A 16,804-nucleotide genomic window follows, 5' to 3' on the forward strand; every position below is an offset into this window, starting at 1 on the left:
TTCAATACGCGCGTTAATCGAACATCAGACGCCATGACAGTTTTCAAGAAGTCCCTCGTTTAAAAGAAAATATATGCTAACGCGCATTAAAGGGGTTAATTAAGGGAAATCGCGGGTGTATAAGTAGAAAAGAACAACGAAGGAGACGAACAACATGAGGGCAAAAGATAGAAAGGGAGTAAAGATAAAGAGTCGTGGGCAAACGAGAGAGCACGAACGAGAGAGCTAAACGGAAGCGAGCCAATATGAGATTACAGGGCAGTTGGGGCTCGTGCCAGATGCGCGTTTACACGGGCCCTGAATACTGTAAATGCACTATCTGGTACGACATCTCTCCTGTCGCCGCCACCAGAGTAACGGTCACCGAGTTGCTGCTTTTCGGCGGTGCGATAAATTCCAGAAAAAAAAAAAAATAAAAAGAAACTTTTCGATTATATACATAACCTGGAATGAGCAACGCTCCTTTTCACCGGATTAGTTTTTCGCTTAAGAAAGTAACTGCAAATGAATATTTCATATTTAATCCTTCGAGTAAAAATTTACATTATTTCATTAACCCTGCTGCATTCTTTCGGTCATACCCGATTCAATTGTAGTTTCTTAATGTTAAAATATATCTCAAGTTTTAAACAAATCATTATTGATATGCATGATCTGTTGCTTCAATTTCATGCTAAAAAAGCTTCTTAAAGAAGAAATAAAATTGAAATATGAGAATCGCAATAAGGTTAAGAAATATCACGAAATTACATTTTGTTTTTCACTAGAAGTAATTTTCCTATCTTAGTATTAAGCTGTCCATGATGACTCGAAGGGTTAAACAGGTTATGTCATAATTATAGTGTATTTCTCAACATTCATTTGTAACTTTAATTAGCCAATTGTCTTCGAATTATTTAATGTTTGTTATGCATATGAAAAAGAAATTGTATAAAGAATACTTCTAAATATGAAAAACTTGCAAGTTCGAATGCGTGGCGTTGAACGCGGTTAGGTAAACGGTTTGTAGAGGGGCGACTCGATTGTGTTTCGCGATGAACAACGAGGGTGAAGATCGCGTGTGTTTGTAATTTCGCGTCTCTATCCTCGTTTCTGTATCATCCCAGCTGAAAAGTCGACGCGTCGCCGCGCAGTGTCATTGAAAACATTACGGAGATACAATGTCACGTTACGTCACGCTCGCGAAGACGGATCAGGGAACAATTGGATACGCGAAGGAACACGGGATTGCGTTACTCGCAAAGTGTATCGTGTTCTTATTCCGGTATCACATGACGTTTTGCCTAATACATCGAAGCTCGTCAATTTTATTTATAGAAGTTATTTAGTAAATTTGATATATCATAATTAGACTGCAGATTTGTATGCATTTATGGGGAACATGGGGAAAAATGTACATAATATATCAAATAGAATACGTATAATATTCAAAGTAAAACACTTATTATAATATTTCCATTTCATTAATTACATTCATAAAAATTCGCAGTCTATGCATAATTAAATATAAATTTAGAGAAATGCATTTATTTGTACATTGTAATGAATCACTTGTAAATATTAACTTTTATCTCGAACACAGTCGTCAGGGTCAGTATATCAGTTTGATATGATGCCTTCTTGTTGACTGATGAAGTATTGTTGATCTGCTTGAGTCAAATGATAAGATTCTTTCAGACTCAGTACAAAATATATTTTATTATTGATAAAGGAGGAATATATCAGTTTATAAGGTGATTTGGTATACTGTTATTTGTACAATAGAATTTCTTTTTAAACTGAATAAGTATGTATTGAGTACCTGGACTACTACTGGATTTGACGCTAGAACTACCAAACCAGTAAAAATGACTGTCATCAAAGTCTTTGTATTTGTAATTACTAAAATATTTTAGTAGTTATTTAACTTTAATTCCAATTAGCTATATATAACATTATGATTTTTTACCTGAGAAGCATAGGAATGTGATAAAAAATATCTTGATATTTTATTTAAGCTGTATTTTTAATGTAAGAATAGATTTTAATTGAGGATGAGGAGAAAATATGAAATAGTGATAAAATAAGAAATAAATCGGATAGTAGTCCAGATCGAAATTTCCTGTTTAACGACGCATATCGTGCCAGAGTGTGCACGCCGAATCTGTGTATGTGTGTGTATGCGTGTATACAGCAGCAAGTTAAATTTGGGATGTAGAATGAGATTGCGAAATTTATAATCTAAAACGAGAGTGTAAAGCATCCATAACGAAACATATACACATCTTGAACATATGTGTATACACATATACACACAAACATATTTTATCTTTGATAATGTTGGAAAATCACATTACACGATCTATATAAGTATATATGTATTAACTGGTACATAGCAAATACTGCACAAGCGAGGTTAAGTGAATAAAAGCGACTGCATGCTAATTTTAAATTAAGCCAGGTAAACCAGTACAGTTTTCCTCTTAAAAGACCAGGCCAGAGAATACTTGTATGCACGTTACATGTGGTTTATATTCTGGTTTAAAATTCTGTACCTCATGTTATATGTCTCTTAAAATCCTGTCTATACGAAATATATAGTAACTATATACAACTGCTTCTAATTACTCATTCAATTTGTACATTTTGGTAAAATTCACTTATTTACAAATCGATCATAGTGAATACTTATGAGTGTATATTATACATACATAGAAACATAAATAAGCATAAAAAATTCTACCACAATAAGAAAAAGCAAAATTAATTAGTACACCGCTTATAATGCCTCGCATTAATATTGTAATACCACCGGCAATTATTATTGTACATACTTTATAATAGTACCAAATCTAAAAAAAATATTGTGGATTTATCATCTATTTTCACCTATTTTTGAATTCGTCAGGTTCTACCCTTTATAAAAATAATTTTTTTCAACTACCAGGTGACCTAAAAGTTATAAAATTCTTAAAAATGGACATGTCAAATCTTCCCCGTGTAGTTTTCATATCAATGTAAGCCTTAAAACCTCATAACGACTGGTATTTAAATCTAGTGACATATAACTCACGGTAGCCAAGAATAAAACTAGTGGAAAGCATCAAAGACACGCCGTCAATAATGCGAAATTCTCGAACGCGAGTCATTTTTCTGCGTCAATGGCACAATAGGTATTGTGGAGTTCATGGCTGGTACAGATTTCACGATAGTTACGTCCGTGCGACACAATACCGTGAACCACGCGCGATACAGACGTACGCACGAGATATGGGAAACCTGTTTGGCCCACCGTGGCGCTTGTGTCGCAATAAATCTCTGACACGTTTGCTCAGCAAAAGAATTTCTCCGACTTTAGCATAAAGTCAACGCGTGTGATATTTTCTACAACATACAGTGGCTCACGAAAACATTCGAATGCTTCTAGAAACCTTTTACGAATGTATTGTATATATTTTATATTGAACATTTCGAAATTTCATTAGTATTATAACGATTACATTGATGAAGTTTGAAGCAAAACTGAGAATCTATGTAGTAACTATAAGGTATTTATTCCAACTATATACAATATTCCGCAAGGATCACAAAAGTATTTAAACAATTATCCATTGTATTGTTAATAAGCCTTAATATTCAGTAGAACTATTTTTAATTAGTTATTATTACACCATTTAACTTATATATTGGAGATTCGTGCTGTATGCTAACTTTTTACCAGATACCTTGCAATAAACGTTACTTATATATACTTTTCTAGATTAGTTCCAAATTTTACCGATATAATCATGGTGTCCTTCTTTCATTTTAGTGATCATGGACTTTCGAAATGTTTTATATAGCACATAATATATACATAAAAATTTTCTATGATAAGTAGCCACTCCTTCGATCTTTCATTTTTTGCATTTTTGTCTTTCTTGTATATATCGTAAATGATTACGTGTTCTTGGAAGAGTTGAATAAAAGAGTCGGTGGAGCGTGTAAACGAGAGTATCGGTTCGCGGTCGACTTGTTTTCTTTTTTTTGTTCTTTTGCTCTCATTTTTTCCTCATCGCTCTCGGCCGTCGGACATCGTTTGCGCATAGGCGATATTTATACCTGTGACTTATTCGTTTCACCACTTTCTGGACTTTTTACAACTTCTGACACATTTCAGTTTCTGGCACATTGCATAAGATGCGTGCACCAATTGATGACTTTCTTTGTTCAAGTTCATTCATCGTGAAATCAATTATTGGATTGCGGATTTTTATGCATGTAGGGGAAATTTGAAGATGCACAATTATATAGAGAATGCGTAAAATATAATATGTTATGATATTTTGTAAATAAGAAAATTGCATGCGCAGATTCCATTTTTTATTATATTCATAAAAGTATGACTTTTCATAAATATTTACAGTCTATTAATTATATAACTTATATAATTTTCGATTAATTATTCTTATATAGATCTGATTAGCGACAAGAGTGTTTCAAACAAATTCGTATCTATAAATGACATGGATCTTCTACTTAAGGTCCATTATGGGTGGTGGTGCTAGTGGACTTTCGCGAAACTTTCAAGAGCGTTGATTTCTATCGTTGAAGAACGTTGAAATTTATCTATCTATTTTTATGTGATTGAATTTTGAACAATATTTTCATATATAAATATATGAATATCTAAGGATCATATAAAAGAAAGATTTTTGAGAAATTTAAAACACTGTTGTCGCTGATATATTAGGGTAACATAAGTAAACCATTATAAATATAGCAGTGATATTGTCGACCACTATTATCTCAAACTGTCATCACTTTTTGTCGCTGCTCATTGTAATTGTAATGACAATAAAAATCATATACTGTGCCGCATCCTTCTCATCATTTCATTTCATACCGCCACCTCTCAAAGTCGTTGCTTCCCGGAACCTCAATATCATTTTAGCAAGTTATTCTTGACCCGGTAGAAATGCTCTTTTTCCTTCCCTTCCGGACATACTCGATGTACGAGTTACATACATAATTATTTTGTATATATTTCATGCATATTGCACTTTTTTTATATAAACAATATTTACGTTTAGTTTTAAACATACGTATTTAAAAAGTAAAACAGATTTACTTAAAAAATTTAATTAGTATTCCTTAATAATATTCATAATTTTAATCCTAAATTTTATTATAATATTAATTCATATTTTGAGACTTGGAAATCATGCAATTATAATATGAGAAAGAATTTGAATAATGAATCAAAGTTAATCATAGTTAATTAGTTATTACTTATAAAAAGTAATATCTATAATATGGTTGAAGAATAATAATGGCATATGTTTACTCTACTAAAACATCTTATTTTTTTAATATTTACTCTACACAACATGCCACTGTCAATGTCACATTGAAGATAAGTCATCCAATATCTGAGAAGTTTAATATAGAGATGGATTAATTGAACAAGGGATGAGGAGAAGAGGGTTAGCCAATAGACGGAAAGGAGGGGGCAGAAACCAAGAATACTTCGGTTAAAAATAATCAGCTCTCTTACTATGGATGGTGAGAAATTTGGGAGCAAGGTCAATCGATAGCAGCGTAACTTCCTAAACATGTGTATTGCTCAGTTTATTTAAATATCCTTGGATCGTTAGCGGATGTGTATTATTTCTTTGAACTCTGAGATGTAACGTGGATAATTTTTTTTTCACTTGCTAGAAACATTTTGTATCTTGTAATGTATCATCGGAGGTTAATTTTGTAAAAAAGAAAGAGAGAGGATAGTGAACAAAATGTTGACGTCTTTATATTGAAAATTGAATAATAACAGTTCATTTTTGGATTCTTTCTCATTTATAATTCTGTCAATAAACTGCGGTCAAAGTTCCATCACAGGCTATATAATTTCTTGCTACTAGTTCTTACAATATTGGTAAACTTTGGAAAACAAAATTTCGAATAATTTACATTGAACCGTAAACAAATTTTAAAGCTATTTTACGCAGTATTGTATTTGAATCTACACATTAATGTTCTTGGAAAATACATTAGTAAATACATAATCTCGCTTCATAAAGCACAAGATTTCATTTCAATAAAATGAGTTCTGAATAATCGACAATGATGAAAATATTTTTGAAAATTGGCAAATCTAAAAACTTAAGAAAATGACTAATATCATAGTAAGGTTAGGATTATCTTTATTATTTTGAATTATAATTTTTTTGATTTTGAATTATAAAATAATATTCACCTACTTTATACAATAATACATTGATGTTTTTAAACTCATCGTTTATTATTATGCACCTCGTAATCGTCATAAATCGTTATAAAAGCACGTACACGATGGTGCACTTAAAAAATCCCTAGCATCAGGAAGAAACTGCGTTTCTATTATGGAATCCACCAGCGGAACTGCTTGAAGAAGAGAAACACATTTGACGTCAGAAGAAAATCCTTGGCAGAAGATTTTTGCAATTGGCATGTTGGCAGTGTTGTTAGCTGGTTGTGTGGCTATATTGTATATACGACCGCTATCGGCACTGCAATTATGACGATTGCAGATCCGCAACCGTGATTGAAAACACAACTTCAATGATCACCATCAAATAATGAGGACGAGGATTTAAATCAATATTTTCTAATTATCACATTAGTGTATTTCGATTGAAACATTTTATGTGTGAGGATGAAAAACTGTTTTACTGATCAACATAATAATTTTCAAGTTTATTCTATGTAGATACATATGTACATAAAAAATATGTCTTATTTAATGCTAACTTTAATTCTTCTCAAGTCCAGAAGTTTCAAAATCGAGTTAAACAGGAAAACTGAGCTAAATATAATTAATATAACTAGTACAATTAAGTTGAAAAAATTGTAAAACTTAATTTTGTAGACTTAAGAATTTGCTAAATGTAAAATTACATAAAAGTTTATTTCTCAAATGCCATCATGGTTGAAAGTTCATCTCATTTTTTAATGAGATTTAATTTGAGATGAATTTAATTTGAGATTTGAGATGAATTTAATTTAAACATTTCAAATTCAATGAAATAAATCCCTCGATATAATATAGCAATATAAAATTGTTTTTCCGGTGATCAGGAGGGTAAAGTCAAACGAAAAGCCAGCATTCGGTTTCTAAACAAATATATGTAGGCTTTTAGCGTGGTGATTCACGATGACTTACATTGTCTGTTTCTCTCTGTTGCAGATCTGCCTACGTATCCTTTGGAGGATTACTGATGAGGTTACAGGGTGACGCAAACAACCTACACGGTTTTGAGATCGACCAGCATATGTATCTACTAATGAAAAAATTGGCGTTCTAACTGCATTACATGCGCCGCAATTGTTGATTTAGGAAATGTGTGTATATTAAATGCATTCTTTTCAAGGAGAACGTTATTATTAATAAATTTAGGAGAAAGGTGATTGAATTGTTAGAAGTTATTAATGGTCGATATGATTCCAGAAAGAAATTTCTTGTATATTGCAATAATTGAAGAAGCAGTACATTGACGTAAAACAGGAAATATGTATTTTGTTTTCTAACTGATCGTTCACTATTCATATTCTCCAATTCATGAATCATTACTAAGCATTGTCACTGCCATTGCGATTTTCAGATACATGCTGACTAATAAAGGTATTTTTCCACGTAAAAAATAACCTTCTAAATAAAAACTCCCAACCTATCCAATTATTCTTATTAAAAGGTACCATAAAAATTACCAGAATTAAACAGTTGTTAAATAAAATGATTACTAACTGTTGATTAAATTCTTGGAAAACAAACAAAACATGACAATTTTCAGGCGAGTTTGTAGTAGCTTTACAACGCTGCGATTGGCCAGCTAAGTTGGTACATATTTAAATAAACTGCTTTGCTCCTTGTTACCAGTTGAATTAATTACAGGCAGTTCTTGTAATGAAACTGTAAAGACCCGTAATTCCGCATTCTCTTAATTGCGAGCAACTGATTCAATGAAGTAAAATATTTTTGCTCACTCCTGTCTTTTATAAAAGTAACCATTAAAAGACAATATTTAATTCATAACATAAAATTTTCAATAAATTCATCAAATCTTAAAAAAATAAAAGAGATTTGTAGGAGAAAAATCTATGTCTTGTTTTTTATGATGCTGCGCGTACAGGACGACGCCATTTTGGAGAACAACGGAGCCAAGACTAAATGCGTGATCCAATCGAAACGCGCGCAGCTTCTGTGAACACGAGAGCAAGAAACGAAAAGAATGTATCACAGAGACATGTTGCAGAAGGGGGAATAGCCAAGAACTAATTTATGTAATTAAACTCGCGGTATTCCTGACCTTGTATGGCTGAATGTGAGCTGACCGAGGCTGGCTCGAACAATGTAGCATAAGTACCACTTGGCGTGGATACGTCTCGCGCCTCAACATGGCGGTCTGATGTTGCATAACATATCGCACTATAAGATGGCTGCCACTTAATAAGGGTTTGATTCTAAATAGATTGGCCCGATGACATATAATTCGCTTTTATCTGGTCGTCCGTACCGCGAAGTTGCGCAACGCGTGCACATGTATACGGAGACAAAAATCGATATTTAACGAACCACAAGTGTCGCCATCGTGATGAAAATTTTCTTCGCAGTCGGTAATTTAGATTCTTAGATAACCAAGAATTCCAGACAATTTAATTTGAATTTAATGAAAAATTTTGTAGAATATTTTTATTTTATTCATTTTATTTCGTCAAATTATATAAAGTAAGAAAATTGATGTTTATTTACAGTTTTATCTCATTTCTATTGCAATAGTGAACGTTTCACACTGAATAATATTAAATAACATAATATAAATATTTTATTTTTTTATAATTAATTAGAACATGAATTTATACTTTTTCTTAGAAAGTATTAAGTTTTGTGGTGATAATTACCCTCAAACATTGATCAAACGCAGTGCAAACAGCCAAACCCTGTTTGTCTGGACTCCAATCTAGGGAACTAACAGGTTGTGATGAAACAATAGTGTTTTGTAAAAGAGTTAAATCACCGACGACTCCGCGGCCAATGCCATCTACGTCTACTATTTTTCGTTTCTTTGGATAATTACTAAAAATAATTCAATAGTAAATAAAACTATAAAAAGCTAAAAATAAAAATAGATATAAAATGTATAATTACTATTTCCATAAACAAAGGCTTCCTCCTCCACCACAAGTAACAAATATTTCACGATTTTGGGGCAAATGTCGAACTAACCATACTGTTGCATTATGTGCCTAAAACATTATAAATCAAATTAAATGAAGATGTGATTTTCACATTTTAATCTTACCTTCTCAGTTAGATAAGTAAATCCTTTTTTAGGATGCTGAGTTTTTAAGTCAAACAAATAAAACTTTGACTCCAAAGTGGTAGCTATTAATTTATTCATTGGAATATCCTTCCTATCAAATTCAATGCTACAAACTCCATTTTTAAGATTACTTTCCCACAAAACAGCCATTGCTTTCAAATCAAACATTTTTACATCTCCATTATCATAACCAGCAGCTACAACTCGTTCCTCAGAATTGTATGAATTTCCAAATGCAACTGTCCAGCAATCTCTACGATCTTCACCCTCTTTAGGTTCCATTACAGCAACTGGCCGACCTTTCAACCTAGGATCCCAGACTTTAACACTTCCATCCCTAGAGCCAGTTACTAATTCCGGTGCGCCGCATCCAATGTTCTGTCCAGCTACACCATCGATACTGTTTATAATCTCATCATGAGCAACAGTAGTATAAATTGGTATCGAAGGGTCTTCTAGGTTGTAGATGTTCAATTTACCCTAATAAAGATGACTTTAAATCTTATCTATGTAGGAATAACAAATTGTTAAAATTTAAATCTTATGTATAATATCATTCATTCAAATGAAAATATCTTTTAAATTTTTTATATTTTTTGTTAATACCTGAAAATCACCAGTTGCTAAATATCTGTCTTTTAGGCTAGATGCTTTAAAGGTTCCGCATTTTATCGGTTGAGATCGTTCGATATCTTTAACAAGATTTAATTCGCCGCTGGAAACTTCATAGATTTGTATAATACCGCTACCTCGCGGTCGTGAGCCCATAACCACAAATTTTGCGCTGCACGGAATCCATTTTGCGTCGAATAAGGAATAATTTACCGATTTCTCAATATGACAAATTATCTGCGGTTTCTCAAATTTATCCATGCTTTCGAAGTTGACTATACAACAAGACTACTTGGTTCTTAGCTAAAATTTGTGAAACTGTGACAGCACTTATTTTGACGTATCTGAAGTATTTGAAGTATCCATAAACAGAGATCAATACGGAACAGGAAATAGGAAGTAGTGAGTACGGAGTAGGGAGATCGTTGATGTAATGTCAAAAATGTTGGTCAGAAAATGCACTAGGAATAGGGACCTCTAGTGGCCAATGGCCGAACTATAAACACGTATCTTCTCCGTTCTCATGGTGGGAGAAATAAACGTACACACAGTGAGAAGGGAAGTATTTCAGTTATTAATGAATAAGATTTTGCTAAAAAGAGATTTTTAATTATCATATTCCTTTAAATTTAATTTAATTAATTTAATTTAATTTAATTAATTTAATTTAATTAATAATTAAATTAAATTTAATTATCATATTCCTTTAAATTTTTAACTTCATTAATATCAATAACATCCTTTTCGAAAAAATATAAAAATTGCCTGAAAGTTTAATTAAATATCAAAAATAAATTGTTTCTTCTGTATTGTTTATAGAAATACAATAAAAAAATGAGATTATTTACTGTAAAAATAATTAAACAAAATGTATTTAGAAAAACTTTCAATAAACCAGAATAGTTTAACAGTATTTAACACTTTTGTAATATATTCCATTCACTACCCAATCTCACAAAAATTCAGACAAGAAATTAAAAAATGAAATCATAAAACGTTAAACGCAAAATTTACAGAAAAAAAAGTATATAAAAAAAGCGCGAAATAGTTTTAAAAAATTCCGAGAAATGACGTCACTTTCAAGAATGGTGAATTTGTGCCATATTCTATGCTCTCATGTTCTCCTGACACAAAATCACAAAATCGATCTAAAGTTTTGATCAAAATCTCGAAAATTTCAACTATACTCCGTAGTGCCTAGTACAAACACATAATTATTTATTTATTTACATAAATGGGTTTGCTTTCTTTTTCCTTTGTATAAACGTGTGGTGACGCCAAGTACAATTTTTCATATATAAGTATATGTGATATATGTATATATCAAACATATGTAAGCATAAATACATAAAATATAAGTGTAAAATATAAAAAGTATAAAACTGTAGAGATTTACGTATAGAGGATGGTTGTTACGTGAAGATTAAAGGACAAGATTGCTCGTTGTTGGAACCGTCGAATATATTTAGAATAATAAATTAATGTACAGCCTGTATACGTGAGTCGTTAGTACAAAGTATAAATCGCAAAATAAAATCGCGAATAAATACTCGTTAATGCTCGTCGCGCAACTCGGTAGACACTGTTAGATACTCGGTATGTACTGTCTGCTTGCGATCGTGACCGTTTATTTATACTGGTCGGGGCGAAGTCGGAAAATTTGAATTCGTCTTCATTCGACGGTTGTATGTAGCGGCGACATTGTTTTGCCCGGAGTCTATTTGTTCTTACATTACTTGTATCCTAACGATCTTGATACTCCAAGGCAAAACAACAACATGATCTGAATTGTCCTTTGACTCATGTGCCGCTACAAAACTATAAGTAAACATAAGTGGAATATAAATAATTTAGACATCTAACACGCCTTGAGAAGCCTTAGATAAGTTTGAAAATTGATATGAATCAAGCAAGATAAGATAATCTGTAGATTAAACCATTATATTTGAATTGACATGTATATGGTAAAAGTGTGAACTTGCAAAGGTGCCTGGTTCATCTCTCAGGAGCATAGATGTTAATGCTCTCAAGAATTTTAAGACAGTGGATCTGTTTATTGAATATTGTGATTGTAAATTAGATCTGACTTTTGACATTGACCTCCCGTCGTGCATACGCATGTCTCGCACCAGGAGCATCGGATGAAGAAATGTTGGGCCATTTGAACGCTAGAGGCGGTGTTTTGTGAGGAATACTTTTGGCTGAATTTATTTCATACAATTCATCCAGGTCTGTTCCAGCTGTAAGGTCATCAGAATTTATTTGTCTCCAATAGTTGTTTGTTTTTTCAACAATGAATTCTACCAGTTCTTCAGATACAAACAACTGGAAGTATTGCAGAAATCCCCAGAATCTTATATTTGTTTGAATAACCGATTGCTGTTTTGTAAAATCATGAATTATTAGCCTAAATTTTTTCGAAGTCCATGTAATATCTGACTGGTTGGTACTTCGTACGTTAACGTTATCAGTTTCTTGAGATTCTGATGTACTAAGTACATTTAATAGTCGTTTTCTTTGATTTGCTGTATTTATATGTGATTCATTTTCATCACAACTTTCCGAAGCAGTCTCGTTCACCAGTTGCCGTTTTTTTAGATTTTTATACTTCATTTTGAAGAGTACCGAAACCTACATCACTTATTGATATTTGAAACGGATAAGAGGAATTAAAGATCCTCTGGATGTAACAACTTAATAACCTGGTTTACTTATTTTTCTGTATGTAATGTTATTAATTACCTTTTAACTGTGATACTCTACAAAAAGATAGAAAACAAATAAACTTTACTCGTTGCAGGAACTTCTTCTTATGCGCTAGTTTAACATAATTAAGATGTCAATTCGCGTGTCCTTACTGTCACTGGCCAATACGACGCGTTTAGTGAATGCGGACTATATCCGGCGTAAGTCGATGTGAAGTATTTTGTGAATGCCGGATATAATCGGCGCTAGGCGTGAAAGAGTTAAAAATGAAAAATTTTAAAATGTTACGTGGAATTCAGAGATTTTTATTATTTCGTGAACATTCTATAAAACATTGCATATATAAACATATGCTCGGGAAATATATAAAATTTAATTCAATATTATATAAAATATAATATTTTCATATTTAGTTCAATTACATTCCTATTAAGAACAATTACTCATTCATCAGCTTCAGTGTCTTCATCTTCTGCTACATTGGTAGCATTAGGAGCATTTAACTTTTTCGTAAAAAGCTCGACGTATCTTACCAACCGTTTATCAGAAACTACCTGTAAAAGATATAAATGTTTATATAAATTTGTAATATATAATTAACAATTGTTTGTATGTAAAATATTTACCATTTCCATCACTTTATCGATAGCTTCCTGTAAGTTTTTTTTAGACGTGTTATCGTCCAATTCCAAATGCAAATCTTTCAACGATTTAATAAGAGTTTCTTTGTCAATGTTGCTTTCTGTATTTAATACCTCTGCCAAAATAGAAAAAACGAGGCTATTATGAGCACAGAAATTCTCTCCTCCAGGTTTACGAGTTTCAAGCCTAGTCAAGTTTAATATAAACCCGGATACTTCATAAGGATCAATTTCTTGTAAGGGACTGATGTCTGGTGCATTACATAAAATTTGTAAGGTCGGCAAGTATGCTTCTTCTAATAACATGTGTGCATCGGGTACGAATGTGACAAAATTATCGAAGAAACCAGTTAGACATTGTCGAAGATAGAAGTCGCTATCGTTTACAGGATTGTAACATAAAATTATTAATCTTGACAATAAACTCGAACTAGTAATTCGTCGATGAAGTAATAATTTGCAAAGACCTTCCGCGGCAACTGTTCTTAGTCCTTGATTCTATATTTTTAACAAAAAGATTTTCACATTATATATTTAAAATAAAAGAATATTAGACTAGAATATATACTCACTGCATTATCTAATAATCCGGCTATAATTTTAATAAAATTACAATTGCCTCGTTCTGCTTCTGATTTACGTAGAGATGCTACAGAAACTTCTGTGTCGGTATCTGTAAATAATTTAGTGCGAGATTTTTCTGATTTACTACCAGTATTATCGGGTACATTTTCTAATATATCAAAATGCTCCAGGCCGTATAACAATAAAAGGTCGAAGATTCCTTTCAAAGCAACAATCCAAATATCTGGATTTTCTTGTTCCAAAGAAAATTGTAAGAACAACATCATAATATGTTGTTTAGCTAATTCCCTGTCCAATATACAACAAACACTAACTGCTTTTAATGCTAATATATGTACTTTATCATCCGGATGCTGAAAACAATAATTACGTTATACATAATAATTTAAGATTAAATAAATTTATATTTCAATCACATACATCTAAACTATCAAGCGCTATTTGCATAAGGCTTTTAAGTGTTGGCGTTAACGAAGTTACAGACTGCATCATTGTACATATTATAGTTAGACATTTTATCATTGTTGCAGAATCGCTCTTTTCTTTGATCTCTTCATTAACTATAGTTTGTGTTACTTGAGGTTTCTCTGATAATTTCACTATTTCCTTGTTCAATTCGTTTATTTGATTTTTTAAACCATCTGCTTTTAAATACTGTTTGTCTTGTATAGCCTGATATTCTTCTTCTTTTAATTCTAATAATTTTACCTTAAGTTTTGCTCTCTAAAAAGTACTTTTCATTAAGATAAATGGTACTACAATTTTTACCAAATTTGAATTTTTTAATGTTATATTTAATATTATATTGAGAATACCAACTTACTTTTAAGTTAATCTCGTGTTGTTGTTCCTCCGTGATTTGTGTTTGTGTTATAGTTTCTTTCAAAGGCAATCTAATTTCACTGATTATATTAGCTAATGTATCTAGTCTGCTATTTACATCGGGTATAACGTTTTTTAGGTGTGTTACTGCACATTCAACAAGTTTTTCAGTCCAGTAATTACCCATTAAAATATTACGTATTAATTCGTTCAACTTTTTTCTTCCAACTTCATCAGATAAATCATAAGTTGTTACTATTTCAAATAACTGTAATAAGACAAATTTCTGCATATGATTCACCCATGTTTCGGTTTGTTGTGTGGATATTGCTGTAAGGAAATTGGAAATATAATTGCAGAACATTGATAATTCTGGTAAAATTGTTTCCAATTCTTCTGTACAAGATTCACGTTGAACATATTTTACTAAGCATCTCCAATACAGAGCAGTTTCACTGCCCAATTTATTCACTGGTATTAATTTAGTCTCTTTATCTATTGGTAATTGTTCTATTAATGTATTTAATGCAGTGTTCCTAATTAAATAAAGATTAACCATTTAGTATTTCAAACAAATGTTCAATTGCACATATATATGATAAATTAAATACTTACTTAAATAAAGAATCTAGGGCTAAAACAGATACATCTGTACCAATTTCAGCATCAAGAGCTGTTATTAAACTGATGAATTTACCATTAAAATGTCTTAACCATGATGGTAATAGAACATTTTGAACAGTTCTTTTAATTATATCAGATCTATCTTTTAAACCATCATTTAGCAGCTGATCTCTTTGTGTAATAGTTAAAGATCTTACTGTTACTTTACTAATGAATTCATATGCCATTTTACGAACTGCCTCATCTACATCTCTGGTTCTTCTCAATGCAACTTGTAAAGTACTTTGATTCTTTCCCATGCTCATCAATGCTGCTTTACGAACCATAGCATTTGGATCTTTGCTGGCATGAAATATATACATTTTTATAACAGGGCATTGCTCATCTGTAGGATCTTGAAGTCTATGTAAAGCAAAAATTGCCTGAGCTCTAACTTTTGGCGATCTATCTAACAACCGATCCATCATAGAAGCAGTAATTTTATCACAGACAGCATCATCAATAAAAGCCTGATCACCCATAGAATTTAATAACATATTCAAAAAATGACAAACTCGAAATCTTACTCCTATGTCTTTTGCACTATGATTCGTTAGGAGAAATTCAAACAGGTTGGAAAGAAATGGACACATCGGTTCCTCAGATTCATTATCATTTATGGCTGAATATAAACTAGCGGCAAATTTAGCAACAAACTCCAGAGTATTCTCAACTCGTGGATATCGCTGTGCAAAAGTAAGTGGAACTTTAAAACAGGATATAAAGTAGTTCCAAAAATCTGATTCATTAGTCTAAAATCGAAAAAGGAAATGTTAGTAATTTTGCACGCTGTATGTAAAACATTTATATTGAAAATTTTTTAAATAAAAATAAATTAATTATAATGAATTCGTCTGTATTACAACCTATTCTTACCTGTTCGTAGCATTTCTTCAATTTTTTTAAATTACTCTGATGACAAGTTTTATTAAATTGAACACTATGAAATATTTCTTTTATATAATTATTTGTATTTCGTTCCATACTTATAAAATAATACGATTACGACCTGAAATATAAAAATGTGTGAGAAAACGACATAAGAAACAAAAACGTTACAAATTCAAATATATTTTCCTTATTGGTTGAAATGTTCACATCCATCTTACATCTACGAATCAGAGATCGCATGACAAGGATAATGAAATGATTGCATTGAAACTGAGTAAGATGGAACAATAACAATACTCGACTTTAAAAACATTGGCGTAAGAATGGATTTAGATATCAACCTAAACATATGATCTTAACCTACATATTCAGGGAAATAATGTTTAATATGCATTGCTTGGCAAGATTATCTGATGAAACTGAGCCAAAATACAATATCATATTGAATGTTTTTGTACAAAGTTTTATTTAAGAAGATTTCATGTTCGTGATAAATCTTGGAATACATACATATCGTATGTATTACTAGGTATCACCATATATTAGGTATTTCTCAAGGATGAAAAT

General features: G+C 31.6%; 3 protein-coding genes across 4 annotated transcripts in view; 1 reads left to right on the forward strand and 2 right to left on the reverse strand.

Moving 5' to 3' along the window:
• LOC117237225 (DNA-directed RNA polymerases I, II, and III subunit RPABC3) overlaps positions 1-7,524 on the forward strand; it is a 72,372-nt gene extending 64,848 nt beyond the window's left edge. For both annotated transcript variants that reach the window (XM_033500991.1, XM_033500992.1), the window contains one exon: positions 7,184-7,524. In XM_033500991.1, the coding sequence (XP_033356882.1) occupies positions 7,184-7,301 (118 nt within the window). In that variant the 3' untranslated portion in view covers positions 7,302-7,524. The remainder of the gene's footprint in view (positions 1-7,183) is intronic.
• A 1,194-nt stretch (positions 7,525-8,718) lies between these two features.
• On the reverse strand, positions 8,719-10,472 carry LOC117237223 (WD repeat-containing protein 92). The gene is made up of 4 exons (XM_033500988.1): positions 9,924-10,472; positions 9,297-9,797; positions 9,143-9,240; positions 8,719-9,070 (listed from the first exon to the last, which is right to left on the reverse strand). The coding sequence occupies exons 1-4, from the start codon at positions 10,188-10,190 to the stop codon at positions 8,863-8,865; spliced, it is 1,074 nt and encodes a 357-aa protein (XP_033356879.1). The 5' UTR covers positions 10,191-10,472; the 3' UTR covers positions 8,719-8,862.
• Positions 10,473-12,919: 2,447 nt separating this feature from the next.
• On the reverse strand, positions 12,920-16,345 carry LOC117237166 (condensin complex subunit 3). Its single transcript, XM_033500883.1, has 7 exons — positions 16,223-16,345; positions 15,299-16,098; positions 14,685-15,219; positions 14,282-14,584; positions 13,849-14,214; positions 13,262-13,774; positions 12,920-13,189 (listed from the first exon to the last, which is right to left on the reverse strand). Exons 1-7 carry the CDS (start codon positions 16,328-16,330, stop codon positions 13,079-13,081), a joined length of 2,736 nt encoding a protein of 911 aa, XP_033356774.1. The 5' UTR covers positions 16,331-16,345; the 3' UTR covers positions 12,920-13,078.
• Between the last annotated feature and the right edge of the window lie 459 nt (positions 16,346-16,804).

This window comes from Bombus vosnesenskii, unplaced genomic scaffold (assembly GCF_011952255.1).
Source record: "Bombus vosnesenskii isolate JDL3184/JDL3185 unplaced genomic scaffold, Bvos_JDL3184-5_v1.1 scf7180000013361, whole genome shotgun sequence".
Taxonomy (NCBI): Eukaryota; Metazoa; Arthropoda; class Insecta; order Hymenoptera; family Apidae; genus Bombus; species Bombus vosnesenskii.

Coding starts and splice junctions, on each gene's coding strand:
- LOC117237223 (XM_033500988.1), bottom strand. CDS start 10,190: ATGGATAAATTTGAGAAACCGCAGATAATTTGTCATATTGAGAAATCG. Junction 9,798..9,923: donor TAGCAACTGGTGATTTTCAG/GTATTAACAAAA, acceptor CATCTTTATTAG/GGTAAATTGAACATCTACAA. Junction 9,071..9,142: donor AGCCTTTGTTTATGGAAATA/GTAATTATACAT, acceptor AATTATTTTTAG/TAATTATCCAAAGAAACGAA.
- LOC117237166 (XM_033500883.1), bottom strand. CDS start 16,330: ATGGAACGAAATACAAATAATTATATAAAAGAAATATTTCATAGTGTT. Junction 14,215..14,281: donor TAGCGCTTGATAGTTTAGAT/GTATGTGATTGA, acceptor TATTGTTTTCAG/CATCCGGATGATAAAGTACA. Junction 13,190..13,261: donor TCGATAAAGTGATGGAAATG/GTAAATATTTTA, acceptor TATCTTTTACAG/GTAGTTTCTGATAAACGGTT.